Below are 15,354 nucleotides of genomic sequence, written 5' to 3' on the forward strand. Positions count from 1 at the left end.
TGGGCAAGACCTCAAAACCAGGCACAAACCTTTAAGTTACACACACACACACACACACACACACACACAAAACATAACTTTAGCATCCTGCAATCACTGCTCCCAACCCAAAGGAGTTATCTGATGGTTAGAATCTGTACTCTTCTCTTCTACAAACTATCACACAAAGTTCAAGAACATTGTGTAAGATTATTTTATTTCATGGGGCAAAGATTCTGTCATACACAACTGGATCCACCTGAAGCATTAGAAGCCAACTATAGTAGACACATCTTATGCATGCTCATGCTGCCACAAGAACCATCCCTTTTCCTTTAGAAGCGCTGCTTGTTATTGTAGCTCATGGTAACCAGGCAACATGCAAGGGCAGGTGCTGGCTCTGGGTTCCCTGTGGGGCAACCTGTTTTTCCCACCCTCCTCTCCAAACATACATTCTTTAGCTAGTGAGGCCCATTTATCAAAAGTCTTGTGCTTTTCATGAAGAAACCCCCTACACATTATAGCTTTTGCCTCAAATCACCAGAAAACTTACACTATTTTGGCTAAATATCCATTTAAGAGCAGACAGAGGAAAAGAATATCTATTATAACATGGAATCGTCTCAATCCCCAGACGGCTCTTCCTGCCCAGTCGGACCCGGTGACCATGCACATTCTTCTGGGTTAATGCAAGCTTGGAGAGCAGAGGAAAGCTGTGGGGGCTTGGCTGACCGGCTCTCCCTTCAAGAACCCTGAACATTATCTCCTTCTGCCTTTTCTGACAGCTTGGCAGCTTTTCACAGCCGGGAGAGCTTGATGTCATAGGAGACCATGTTGAAGTTGTCCCAGGCAAAGAGCTTCCTCTCCAGGGGGTTGTAGTCGATCATGCTGCTGTACTTGTAGCGGTTCTTGAACGGGACGGTCAGGGCCTTGCTGCTCCCGGTGCCTGTGTCATAGGCGAAGTTGACAGTGGCGTCGGGCGAGGAGTAGCTGCTGACCGTGTACAAGGTGCCACAGATGATGAAGGCGTTGGCGACGGACTGCTTACGGATGTTGGTCTCCCAAGTCTGTTCGAGCTCCAGTGTCTCGGGGTTCAGCTTGGAGAGGACGATGGCGCCTTTGGCCGCCTCGGTGCTGTAGATGACCCAGAGGCCTATCTCGTCCACGGCCAGGTCGATGTCGGTGTAGCCGCCCCAGGAATAGGGGAACTGCCCGTGGTAGCCGGCTCCGGGGATCTCCTTCTCCGCCTTCAGCGTCTCGGTGCGCAGGTCGTACCGGAGCACTGTCCTGGACTCGGCCGCCTGGAAGTAGAGGCTGCCCCGGTAGACCACGGCGCCCGTGCTCTCCAGCGGCCTGGGCAGCACGTGCACCTTGGACGGGTAGCCCTGCGTGAACTGCCTGATGTGGTCGTACTCAAACACCTGGCGGATGTCTGTGCCCACGGTGTCGATTCTCCAGGTGGTCTCCCCGGTATAGGGGAAGGTGGCCTGGGGGTCTCTCATCCACACTCCGTACTTGCCGGTGATTGTTTCAGCTGTTCTCAGAGTGATGGGTTCTCCTACCCAAACGAGTTCTCCGCATCCTGGTGAACGAAAACAAAACAAAAACTGTGTTCACCATCGTTCCAGGATGTGGAGCATGGCAGAGCTCGCAGAAGTGAGAACCCCAGAGGCAAACGGTCCAGGTTTAAACCTAAGCTTTTTTTCCCCTCTGTGTGTGTGTGTCAGTGGTTCAGTCGTGTCCAACTCTGTGGCCCCATGGACTGTAGCCCGCCAGGCTCCTCTGTCCAAGGGATTCTCGAGGCAAGCCTACTGGAGTGGGTTGCCATTTCCTTCTCCAGGGGATCTTCCTGGGGATCTCCAGGAATCGAACCCACATCTCCTGCATTGCAGGCAGATTCTTTACTGTCTGAGCCACTAGGGAAGCCCCCTCAATTTTCAGATATTATAAAAATTCAGTTGTTGAGGAAACTAAGGCACACGACCCCCCTACCCCAGGCCTCTATTTGCCAGTCCAGAGAAGCACAAATGGGTGGTTTCAGATTATGAAAAATCATTTTCCACAATACTCCAAACTGTCCTCAAAAGTTCTCCTCAAACTTTATCCTGGCTAGTGAATGACATTAAAAGCTAACACTAGTAAAGTCTTAGTGAAAGTGTTAGTCGCTCAGTCTTGTCTGACTCTCTGCAACCCCATGGGCTGTAGCCTACCAGGGTCCTCTGTCCATGGAATTCTTCAGGCAAGAATACTGGAGTGGGTTGCCATTCCCTCCTCCAGGGGATCTTCCTGACCCAGGGATCAAACCCAGGTCTCCTGCACTACAGGCAGATTCTTTACCATCTGAGCTACTAGGGAAGCCCCAACCCTAGTAAATAAAACGCCAAAAAACAAAGCAACCAAAAAAAAAAAAACCCTGGACTTTGCCACCTGCCACTTGTGTGACTTTCAGTAAGTTACTTTACTCTCTAAGATTCAGTATTCTCATTTGTAAAGGGAGATAAGAGTAGTTTTGGGTAATAGGGTTGTAAGTTTTACATGTAATTATACATGTTAAGTGCTTGGTATGGAGTAAATGCCCAGGAAATATTATTTGATCACCATGTAATATGAATCCAAGTACATCTGACCTTTGAACAACACAGGTTTGAATTATATGAGTCCACTTATACATGGATTGTTTTGAATAAATACTTCAACTTGGTATTGGTTGTAAAGATAAAGGCTGCACAGAGCTTTTCACACTATATTTGTATATTTTTCTAAACCTGGGCAAGTTCTCATGGTGTTCATTATATTACTGTTTATGATTTTTATGTCTGGTTTATTTCATTATTTTAAACAGTAAGATTAAAATCAAGTCATTACAATAATCTCAATAAAACAAAGTTTTTCAAGCCCTTTCCCAATGGACCACATACTTCAGCCTTTATTTTAATACAATAAAATCTGAATATGATTTTTAAAATGAAGAGATGGTTGAGAACTATTTGAATCACATCTCTGTATTATAATGGATATCTCAATCTCCTTAGAGAAAGTGGAAGCTCTGTGTTGTCCATATCTCAAAGAATCTTATTTTGAATATTTTAAAACTCCCCATCCTCCTACATGCCTCTCTGTGCTAGCAATAACTGTCAATATTACGGATAGTCCCTGTTTCTAAAAGACACGGTCTTCATCATCTTAAAGTCAGGCTTTCAGGGAACACCTTGGAGAGGGGCAATGCTACTTTTCCTTAGTACCCAAAATTAAAGAAAGATACCTTTAGTTAATAATATGCTGGGATGGTACATGGTGTCTGTCTGGCCCCAAGATTAAGATATTAAGGATCTACTTGAAAAATGTCATTTTTCAGATGCAATCCATTCTATATGACAACCAAGTGGGAAAAATTGATACATCTCTCATCTTCCCCTGGGGCAGTGCAGTCTCCATGGTAAGTGTAAGTGACAAAATACAGAGCTTTGCCAGGAAAGACCGACTCCCTGCCAGTGTACCCTGGAAAGGGAGCAGAAAAGGGATTCTGTTCTTTTTCTCCTTTCCTGCCTCTGCTCCCAGGGAGGTTACTTGTCCACCTGCCTCCCGCATAGTGAACTGACCAACTCTGAGCACAGAACTAGACCATGTGGGTACAGAAGAGGAGAAACTTCACTCCATACCAGTGCCTCCTTCTTCATTCCTGGGATGACCAGATGGGCTCTCCTTCAAGATTTGGGAAGCAGGAACCTCTGTTAACTCTGACTTCAGTTCCTGGAAGTCCATGTTCTCCAAATTCCATTTAGCAACTATATTAAAAGAAAGAGGCAAGATTATACCATGAGGAAGAAGGTCTAAGGCTAGACTATATTGAGGATGGGATTTAAATAGGGTTTCAAAGATATGACCATGTTTGAGATTTGTTCTAAGATAATAAGTGGGGTTGTGGAAGGGGAAGGACAATGAAACAAGACTGGGCTGTGCTGACAACTGTCACAGCCAAGTGATGGGTATGTTAGGGTTTGTGTTATTCTCTCTACTTTTGTGAATGTTTGAAAAATTCCATAATAAAAAACTTGTGCATGTGTACTCAGTCACTAAGTCATGTCCGACTTCTTGTGACCCCATGGACTGTAGCCCACCAGGTTCTTCTGTCCATGGGATTTTCCAGAGAGGAATACTGCAGTGGGTTGCCATTTCCTTCTCCAGGGAATCTTCCTGACTCAGGATTGAACCCTCATTCCCTGTACCTCCTAGGAAGCCCATAATAGAAAGCTCACAAATAATAAATTGGATAGAAACATGCCTAGCACAGAGTATAGTATTCAAAATAAAGTAAGCTTGTACACAGTTAAAATGGTTCCCACTAGAAGGTCTGATTTATGAGTAGGTGAGGTCTGATGCTGGGATATTGGGAAGATCCTTAGCATCAACTGGGATGCCTGAAATTCAACAATGAACAAATTCCCTGCAAGACTTTTTTTTTTTCCCTTGTCACAATACCAATGTGTCTGTAAGAAGTAACATGTTAAGCTTTACATACTCAGCTGCAATATTCTGTCAGATCCCTTTCCAAAGCTAGTTGTGGACAAGGAAGGATTCCTATAGGAATTTGGTGGAGGGTTTGAACCATGGAGAAGGGGAGAGGTGTGGATGACATTGGTTAGATATTAAGTTACTGCTATTATTACTTTGATTAGCATTATGGCATATAGCAGCCCTTGAATATAACAGGAGCAGCTGTTTTAAAATGTAAGATGGATTGTCATTCAGGTATGGTGAGGCCAACAGGCTTCCCGGGTGGCTCAGTGGTAAAGAATCCACCTGCAATACCAGAGCAGTGAGTTCAATCCTTGGGTTGGGAAGATTCCCTGGAGAAGGAAATGGCAACTCACTGCAGTATTCTTGCCTGGGAAATCCCATGGACAGAGGAGCCTGGCAGATTACAGTCCATGGGGTCAGTTACAGTCCATGACTCAGACTAAACAATAGCAATGGTGAGGCCAACAGATCAAGAGACATTGCCATTGAAAAGATAGTTGTTATACTCACTGATCTCTAGAGATGGGGATACACCACTCCAAAGGGAGTACCACAGGTCACCAAAGGGTGACCTCCCAGGGTAGCACCAGGATTGGTCAGGAGGGAGGGGGAACATGGGCGAGCACTTACTGTGATTTCCAGGAGAAGGAATGAGTGAGGCAGGATAAGCAGGTTTAGGATTGGTTACTTTGGATAATTTCTGAAAGGTTTTGAAGTGTGGGAGCTGTCCACAGGTGTCTGGTACCTGGCCCCCATTGATCAGGGTGGAGGAATAGTGGCCCCGAGTGTGAGTTCAAAGGAAGAGAGAGTAGGTTGTGGGCTCTGGATTGGTTGGTTTGAATATGAAAAATGTGCTTCCAGTTGAGTCATTTACTATCTTTAGGAATACTACCCTGTGAGGGGCAGTCCCTTCTGTAGCGGCAAGGCCAAGATGTCAAAGTATTGGAATAAAAAAGATATGCTCCAATCATCGGCCTTTTCTCTTGCCGACCATCTCAGGCAGTCTGACCTGGCTCCCAGCCCAGCGTTCCCAGGTGTGCAGGACGGTAGAGGAGGGTGGTCAGTGCAATGCCTGAGGCTACAGCCCAGAAAGTCAGGAAGACATTCTCTGTCTTTCATCACTTGTTAGCTTAACCCTTTTAAATTGACCTCTCAGGTAATGGAAATCAACCCTCCTGGATGTGCCCACATTTCAGTAATCTTAAGCCACACATTCTTTCACATTTTCTCATGTCTGAAATCCAGGCTCCCTCTCACGGTTGCTGGTATTTAGCTTCAGTGAAGCGCTTCCCTGGTGGCTCTGATGGTAAAGAATCTGCCCTCAATGCAGGCGACCCAAGTTCGATACCTGGGTTGGAAAGATCCCCTGGAAAAGGAAATGAAAACCTACTCCAGTGTTCTTGCCTGGAGAATCCCATGGACAGAGGAGTTTGGTGGGCTATAGTCCATGGAGTTTAGCTTCAGTGAACTACAATATTAGAAATGTTTCTCCCTGGAAGGAGGCAGGGAAAGAAGCCCTGAGGCTTGGGCTGGGCCAGGGTGCTGGTGGTGGTATTTTTGTGTGGCCCAGCAGCACAGCGAGCCCTGACCCATCCTGATCCCCAATCCCTGATCCCAACACAGTCTCCACCCTGCCTTTAGTGCAGCTGTTCAGCTGGCCTCCTGGAGAGTGTGACTGCCCTGGGGGTGGGGGTTGGGGGGCACCATCCTCACACCCGGGGATGTTCCTAGACTGGGCTGCCTGAGGGGTTAAAAGCTCTAAATCAAAATGTGTAATCAACTGAGGTCATCCTGGTTATGCACCCAAACTCCAGGGTTAACTGGGAGTACCCTTAGGGGTGTGGAAGGTCTTCATTGTCTGCAGCCTTGGCAAGCTGTTGATCCATCCCGTCAGCCAGCCCCTCTGGAGCACCTGTGAGGTGCAAGGCTGCTGCTGCTGCTGCTAAGTCGCTTCAGGTGTGTCCGACTCTGTGAGACCCCCATAGACGGCAGCCCACTAGGCTCCGCTGTCCCTGGGATTCTCCAGGTAAAAATACTGGAGTGGGTTGCTATTTCCTTCTCCAGACGTGCAAGGCTAGATATAGAGAAAAGGGGTACAGTTGGTTCCCTGGTTCCCTTCAGAATTCCCAGAGGAATTCAGTCTGGCAAGTCCTCTTGGCCGAGAAGTAACATGGGTTCATTTTGGGATTCAGAAACATTCAATCCAAATGGTTCCTGGGGAGTCTTGGGACATTAATTCGGTTCCCTGAATTGCCTTCCTGTCTGCAGAGCTGTGGAGATGAGGTTTCAGGTGAGCAAGAAATATCATCACAGTGGCATCTGTGCAAAGCTAGAGAGTTCCCTTGCTTCTCTCTAGCTCCCTGCTTGTCCGCTCCATGATTCAAAGTTGCCATCCATCGAGGGTCACTGTGACCCGCCCTCCCCTGCACCCAGCTTCTTCCTCTGTGCATCTGATACAAATTATTTCACTCTCTGAATGTAACTAGGATGGTCATATAATTCAGTGAGAAATTTTACTGAAAAAAAAGATGTATAGTGAGAAAAGTAGAGGCATATACCTGCCATTCGGTGAGAAGAAAGTTAAGAAAAATGGGGGGCTTTCCTGGTGGTCCAGTGGTTAAGACTCTGTGCTTTCAATGCAGGGGGACTCAGGTTCAATCCCTGGTTGAGGAACTAAGATTCTGCAAGCTGTGTAGTTCAGCCAAAAAAGAGAGAGAGAGAAATAAAAAAGAAAAACCTCATCTTTAGCCACAGGGAATAAAGAAATGTGAAGGGGGAGGAACCCAAAGTTACAGGCATTTCCCCAGGTAACTTCCTTGAAGCCAGCTAAAGTACTGGCACTGAAATACTGAAAAACAGTTTATTTGTGAAAAGAGATGATTAAGAGGTATTTATGGCTCCTTCCACATTTCAAAGCAGTTTTATATACATTATTTATGTGATCTGTTGCCTTCACAAGTTTTAGAGAAATAGAGTAAGGCTTTAGAACTGCAGTCTGCACCTAATTAACTATGGCCACTTACTCAGTGCTTCCTATGAGCCAGGTACCATGCTAGGCTCTTCTATTCTGCATAGCAGTCCTAAAAGGGAACCTTATGATCCTCACTTTGCAGAAGAGGAAACAGGCTCAGAGAGGTTAAGTTACTTGCCCAAGATCACACAGCTGGTAAGTGGTGGGACTGGGACTTGAACCCATATCTATCATGGTCATGGCAGCTGTGAACCTTTCCACCCTATGGTGGGGTTGAGTGTCAGTTACAAATGTATTGCCTGTCAGTGCTGAATGCATAGATGACACACCCTTTCATGGATGCTCTCTAAAACACAAGGTATTTCTCTTCTAAAGTGAGCACAATGCTGAACTTTCTCAGTAGAGGGTGCTGCAGGGACACTGCAGGGGAAGCAGGTGGGTCTCCTGCAGGGGCTGGGCTGGTGGGCACCAGTGTGAGGACACCTGGTGGAGCCCTGCCTAGGCACGAGTCCAGGACCTGGTTCCTCTGTGACCTTGCCACCTCAGATTGGCCATAACCCTTCCACAGCCCTCGCTACATGGCACCCCGAGTCCCTGCACAGGGACCCCCCCCTACTCTATGGACCTCTGCAAGCCCCCACGCTGGTTCTGCAGATGCCTGCAGCCTGGTTCAGACTCAAGAGGTGGCCATACCAGCTCCAGCTCAGGCTAACCGGCCAGCCTCTCTGCTGTCTCATGGGTTGAAACCGCCTTCCTCCATGAAGCCGGGACCATTCCAAGTCTGTGCTCCCTCTGGTTCCCCTCACTCAGACCTAGGGTGCCATGCAGAGTTTACTTTATCTCATAGTTGGTCCTCCTCCATCAGTTATTCTTCATGTGAAGCATTCCTGACTTAGTCTGCTATGTGGTTTCTGACTCCAGTATGAACCCAGACTGCTACCAGAAGCTCTACAAGAGCCTGGAAGATGCTGCTTAGCTCTTTGGGGCGGTGACCCACTCCTGGAGCTGACTCAGATTCCAGTGGGTGACTCACACACGCACAGCTCCCAGACGGTGCACCCAAAGAGCTATCTTGCCATCAACTCTTCTCCCCCTACCCGTGCCTAACTGGTTCCCAGTTCCTTTCCTGGTCCCACCAAGGCCCTCAGGGCTCTGACCAGGGGCCTTTCTCCCTGCCTTCCCCTGCATCCATCCCCTTTAATCACTTTTTGCAGGAACCACGCCTCATGGCTTTCTTTGGAATAAACAAGAATCACAATAAAACATAATGTCAGGGAATCGCTTCCAGAATGACTGCAAGGCCAGTTCTCATTTGGCAGGTGGGATGGCTGGCTTGCAAGCCTGCTGGCTGCTGCGTGGCTGTGTCAGCCAGCAGTACCTGGCAATGGTCCTATTCCCAGAGCAGAGCGGGCATGAGAACTGAAGCCTGTGGGAGAGGATACAGAGCCCAAAAGGCAGGGGAGCTCTTGTGTGAAGGGGCCTGGCAAGGCCAGAAGTCATACTTTCCTAATTCAGTCCAGCCATGTACCAGCTGTGTGACTTTGGACAAGTTCCTCAAACTCTTGGACCCTCAGAAGTTTTAGCTCAAACTGAAAATGAAATGGTCTTCAATAAAAAATGTAACAGAAAGCTAAAGTTTCTCTGGAATGTTTTAGAATCACTCAAATTTCATTCTGAATATGTGTGGGGGGAAACAAAAAGAGGTTTTGAAAAGATTAAGAACTATATTGTATCAGACAGCCAAAAAGTTTTAGGGAGTTGTTTCTTTGAAAATCCAGTCTTTCTATGGTTGAAAAGTTCATATCGGTTACAAAATTTTGGAAATATTTTCTTCATGCTCTGTCCTGACTCTTTCACCGCTGCTTGATGGACACATGCTAGAGAGCTTAACCTGAGCTGATTAACTTGTTTGCATACCATGCACACACACACACATGCACACACATACACAGAGGCAATATATATATAAGGTACATAAGGTTGCATAACATATATGCTGCTGCTGCTGCTAAGTCGCTTCAGTCATGTCCGACTCTGTGCGACCCCATGGACTGCGGCCCACCGTAGGCTCCTGGGGTGCCATTGCCTTCTCCATAACATATATATATCTATATGCAAATGACATTATAATGATTAATGTAGCTATTTTCTATCTGCCTAAAAAGTTAGGTCAGTATTATATACATGAAGAAGATGAAAAAAAAGAAGGGTGCTGACAAAGTTACAGGCTGTCATGAATACTCCAGGAAACTGAAGATTTGCTAGCAGACTACTATCCTGAGTGCTGCTCCAACACCTATTGTCTCTGGAATCAATGCGTGTTACAGAAACGATACATACGTGTTGACGTTTTGATCTGTAAGTGACATTTTTAAACCACGGTGGAACTCAGGCAAAAGAAGCCCTTCGTAGTTAGAGTCCATCCCCTGGCTGGTCACTGTGTGCCAGACACCTCAGTGCGTGCTTTCCACTTTACCTCCAGTTGCAGGTCATTCTCTGCATCCTGCAGTGCAGGAGATCCGGGTTCGATCCCTGGGTCAGGAAGATCCCCTGGAGGAGGGCATGGCACCCCACTCCAGTGTTCTTGCCTGGAGAATTCCATGGACAGAGGAGCCTGGCGGGCTCTGCAAGAACCAGCTTGGTGCCCCCATCTGTGGATCAGGGAAATGAGATACATCCCATGGGATGATCCTTGGCCAACAGAGCACAGGATCCAGGGAGGAGTGCTCCCTTCCTCTGCTGCATTCCACTCCTCAGAAGTCTTGTGGGGTCAAGTCTTTGCTGCCCACCATGGGGACCCACTGGAGAATGCCCCTCACCGCCACCCCTTGTTGGTTCTCTTTCCTTCCCTGTCACATTCCCCCCATCCCTGATTCTCCTCCCTGGGATGTGGTCATACAAATGCTGCCACAAGCCCACATGCTGGATTCTGTTCTCTGAGACGACCAGTCCAAAGCAGAGGAGAAATAAAGGGAAGTGGGGCTTCTCTTGTGACTCTACAAGCAACTCTAATTTTTCTCTGGTAATCTGTGTTTTCTATTTAGGGGTTATTTAAAAGATTTCCAGACATTTCTTTTTTAACTTTTGGGCTGGGCTGTGAGGCAGGTGGGATCTAATTTCCCAACCAGGGATCAAACCCGTGCCCCCTGAAGTAGGAAGCAGAGAGTCTCAACTACTGGACCACTTGGGAAGTCCCTCCAGACATCTCACTACAAAACTATTAATACAACACTTTATATGTGTATTTTATTTCAACTCACACACACACACACGCGCAAAAGCAAGCGTCTTTCGTAATTCTATAGAGACTTTTTTCCCTATGGCAATGGCACCCCACTCCAGTACTCTTGCCTGGAAAGTCCCATGGACGGAGGAGCCTGGCGGGCTGCAGTCCGTGGGGTCGCTAAGAGTCAGACATGACTGAGCGACTTCACTTTCACTTTTCACTTTCCTGCATTGGAGAAGGAAATGGCAACCCACTCCAGTGTTCTTGCCTGGAGAATCCCAGGGACGGGGAAGCCTGGTGGGCTGCCATCTATGGGGTTGCACAGAGTCAGACACGACTGAAGTGACTTAGCAGCAGCAACAATTACCCAATAAAGTGGTGGTGACAATTTGAATTACAGGTGGAGTAAGAAAATGTCCCCCTTCTTAGTCCTTTCCTCTGCTCACTCAGTAAGCTCTCACCGCCCAGCCTCCATTCCCCAGGTATTGCCTCCCCTGCATATGTACACCCACACCTGAGGCCCAGCACCCAAGCCCTTTACTCTCAGAAGCACATCTTTTGTTCCAAGCATGCCTTTCCTCGTCACTTCAATGTAACCCTTTTGTCTTTCATGTTTAGGTTCTACAAACTAGAGGTCCCACCAGGGTCCTAGGAGCCACTGAACCTCTAGGTAGAGCTGAATTCTAGTCCCAGCTCTGCCAGCAGTGGACTGGCAACTGGGGAGCACTGAGTAACCTCTGTGGGCCTCAGTTTCCAGGTCTGCCCAAATGAGCCAGAGATGCCAGATGCTCTCGAGGCCCCCTTTCCAGCTGTACATTCTTGTACTAATGTAATATCCTGCTCAGGAAAATCCCACTGCTAGAAAAGAGCTTCCAAGTCTGGACTTCACTCTAATAGGCTGTTGTCTTTATTTCAAAAGTAGAGCAGCTGGAAAGGACAAAAAGAAATATAAAATCAGAAAACACATAGAATAAATTTCCAAAGATTTGTTAAATGACCACAAGACAATAAAAAAAAGTTGCCTCATTTTCATAAACGCACACTGCTTTTCATTCAGTAAACAGTCTGAAATACATAATGCCTCATTAACACTTGTATTAATAATGATTCTTTCATTAGTGCTCAAAGACTTAAGTTCAACAAATCTTAGCTCTGTCACTGATCAGCTCTTCCACCTGGGGTCCCTTGGCATCTTACTTTCCTTCACTGTAAAATTTAGGGGACTTCCTTGATGGTCCACTGGCTAAGACTCCATGCTCCCAGTGCAGGGTGTCTGGGTTTGATCCCTGGTCAGGGAACTAGATCCCATATGCCACAACTAAAGATCCTGTGCACTGCAAACAAGACCCAAAGCAGCCAAATAAATATACATTTTTAAAAAGAAAATTTTAAACTGAATATCTTCCAACTCTAGCAATATAAAATTTTTAAAAATACTTTATATCTTAGAGTCATTTCACTTGAACCCCACAGAAATCTTTATTCATTGTAGGAATTTTCATTGCCATGTTATAGGTGAGAAATCAAGATGCAGAGACTAGATGACTTGCCTGAGGTCATACCCAGGCATCAGCTCTTGGGTTTTCTGATCTCACACCTGCCTCTCTTTAGAAAAGTTTCCCATCATCTTATTTTGAAGATTTTCAAACCTTTAGAAAAGTTGAAAGAATAGCATTAATACAATAAATCCCCATGTGCTGTTCACTTAGATTTACCAACTGTTCAGACTTTGTTAATTTGTATTCTTTTTCTTTCTCTCTTTATATATTCATAATCTTTGTCAGACTATTTTAAAGTAAACTGTAGACTTTCTGACACCTCACCCTTCAGTACTTGAGTATGTATCTCCTTAGAACAGGGCTATTCTTCATAACCACACTACCATCTCTCATCCAAGAAACTGAACATTAACCCAATAACGTAATCTAACAAGCAGTCTATATTCAAATTTCTTCAAGGATCCCAAACCTTTTCTCTGCAGCTTTGTGCCCCTGGATGCAGGAGCCACTCCAGGGTCACGCACTGCACTTGGTCACTACATCTCTATGGTCCCCTTTAATTGAAAACAAGGTCCCCCACCTCCCTTTTTTTCTTTCTTGATATCAACATCTTTGAAGACTCTGGGGTAGTTGTCCCATAACTGGATTTGCTTGTTTATTTCCTCATGACTGGAAAACTTATTAAACAGCAAATATTTGGGAGCACAATTTCACAAAAAGTAACAACGATACTGTCTTCCCAGCTGCTCGAAGAGTGCCCCCACCCCCAGCCCAGACACTCAGGGACTCACCTTCTGGCACGGGCAGGATGAACAGAACAGCATCTGAGGCAGCAAAAGCCACCTCAAAGTGACTTAAAGGCAGAGGCTCTCAGACTGAATCAAGAGCAGGAAAACTTCCAGCATCAATCCTGTTAAAATCGCAATACCACCCAAAGCAATCTACAGATTTAAGTCAATCCCTATCAGATTACCCAGAGAGCAGGAAAACCTCCAAAACAACATAGTGAGGGAACACACAAAAGGGTTGCTGCCTCTTTATTTGGCTAAGGAAGGACATAAAAAAAACCCCTATCACCTATAATCATTTCATAAATAGAGGACATGTTAACAACAAAAGGCAAGAATCAACAACCTCTGAACAAAGATTCACAAAAGGATAGTTTTCTAAAAGGAGAGTTGGCAACTTCCTATTGATTGTATATATAGGCATCTCATCTGGTCCTTCTATTTCTCATTTTGCTGTGAATGGTGAAAACTGTCATGGGTGAGTACAAGAACTCAGAACCAGTAACCTCGACAGAATTTTCAGGAGTTAATGTACTAGGAATATGTGCAAGTGGTTGCTTTGCCCTCCTTCATTTGTCTGCCTCATGCTGTGTGTGTGGTCTCCGGGAGAAAGGACAGGGTGGGAAGGATAGGCCTGGGCCACCTACAACAGATCACCATGAATCCTGTCACCTTCACCCCACGTCTTTACCTTCCCTGGAGCCTGATGGCACGTCCTGAGAGCTGCTGTGGGCCTGCGGACACTGGCCCCTCCTCAGGCTTGCTACCTCCTGGCTGCTGCTTTCCAGCCTCCTGGCCAGATCCTCGTTCTCCGCCTGCAGCCGCCTCTTCTCCTCCTCCAGAGCCGACTTGTCACGGACGAGGTTGCTGTAGGCTGACTCCAGCTCCTGGGTTTGGGTTTCCAGCTGTTCTCGCTCTCTTCTCAGGGCTTCCAGCTCCCTCTGCAGCCCCTGGTGGGTCTCCAAGGGCCCAGCGGGCTGGCCTGAGGTCAGGCGGTGGAGGAGGGCCTCCAGGGAGCTGAGGCGGGCCTTGGTGGACTCCAGGGTCGCGCGTTGTTCGCTGCTGTCTCTCTGCAGCTCCTGGATGGCCAACATGGCCTGGCCCTGCTCAGGGCAGCTGGACTCACTGGGGCTGGCCACGCTGAAGGTGTACTGGCATCGGCCACTCCGGTCGTTGGCCTTCTGGAACTGGGCTGTCCTGGCCCCCACACCCCCTAGCAGACAGGCCAGCAGTAGCAGCTGGACCGCTGGCATCTTGGGACTGTGGTGGCAGCGATGTGTTCGGAGGCCCTCAGTGCAGAGCCTGGGTGAGGCTCCTCAGACACTCTCCCCTCGCCGAGAGGTGTCTGGATGGGTGGCCTTGCTGGTTTCTGCCCCAGCTCCACAGAGACTCATATATGCCGGGAGCCAGCCCTGCGTGGGGGGAGAATGAGGTGGCCACGTGAGGCTGGGTGGGGCCATGCACAGGCGGGGGGTGGGTGTTTTCACACTGCCAGCAAGATTCTTAAAAAATGACCTTCCAGAAGTCTGTTTTGAATTTCTTTTAAAAAAGAATGCCCCACTTTCCGGAGCCCACACCCCCAACACAGTCCCTGTATCCCTGGCCTGTTTTCTCACACACCCTCACACGTGCCCACCTCGTCCAGCATCACTACTTGTGTGTCTGTTTCAACAAGGATTTACTTCTAGTTCATATTTCCATGTACTCTGCAAACTTTCTCGAGAACCCGCTGTGTATCAGGCCCTGTCCTAGAAAATGAGGATACATCCATAGCTAAGACAAGCCCCTCTGTCCCTGTCGCAGTGACAGAGATGAAAGCAGCTGGACAGGGTACAAGGGCAGAATGCCACCAGGTTTCGGGGAGTAGCCATCCTCTAGAAGCAGTTGGAAGCAGAATTCTTCCCCTGTCCCTCACTATAAAATAAGAGCAGGTGTGTCTCCGGAAGGACTTTCTGACTTCAGTCTTGCATCTCAGGCACCAAAGTCAATGATCACCTCTAGACTAGTTCTCTTACTATGAGTTCTCCTAGTGTGCACTCGTGCGTGTGCAAATGCCATCAGTCTCGCTGATGACATCTGTGGGCCCCTTCCCAGGAAGATGTTTTTAAATGTATATAGGATTGTAAAGAAAACATATGATATTGAAATACTACTGAAAGATTTTAAAAATTGAAATATTCATGTCCTTTCATTAACATATTTAAAACAAGATCTGGGGGGCGGTGTCTAATTTCAAAGTAGTTTTGAGTGTAAATGCTATTGTATGCTATCTGCAACAACTGTAATTTGAAATATAAAATGTCTATGATCTCTATTGGTGGTGACAAAGTCACAGATACTGCTGATACAATTTTGGATTTATGGAAGGAAATG

At 47.0% G+C, this 15,354-nt stretch overlaps 1 protein-coding gene across 1 annotated transcript; it reads right to left on the reverse strand.

Moving 5' to 3' along the window:
- Positions 1-179: 179 nt before the first annotated feature.
- On the reverse strand, positions 180-14,329 carry MYOC (myocilin). The gene is made up of 3 exons (NM_174118.2): positions 13,673-14,329; positions 3,639-3,764; positions 180-1,561 (listed from the first exon to the last, which is right to left on the reverse strand). Exons 1-3 carry the CDS (start codon positions 14,232-14,234, stop codon positions 777-779), a joined length of 1,473 nt encoding a protein of 490 aa, NP_776543.2. The 5' UTR covers positions 14,235-14,329; the 3' UTR covers positions 180-776.
- Between the last annotated feature and the right edge of the window lie 1,025 nt (positions 14,330-15,354).

This window comes from Bos taurus, chromosome 16 (assembly GCF_002263795.3).
Source record: "Bos taurus isolate L1 Dominette 01449 registration number 42190680 breed Hereford chromosome 16, ARS-UCD2.0, whole genome shotgun sequence".
Lineage (NCBI taxonomy): Eukaryota > Metazoa > Chordata > Mammalia > Artiodactyla > Bovidae > Bos > Bos taurus.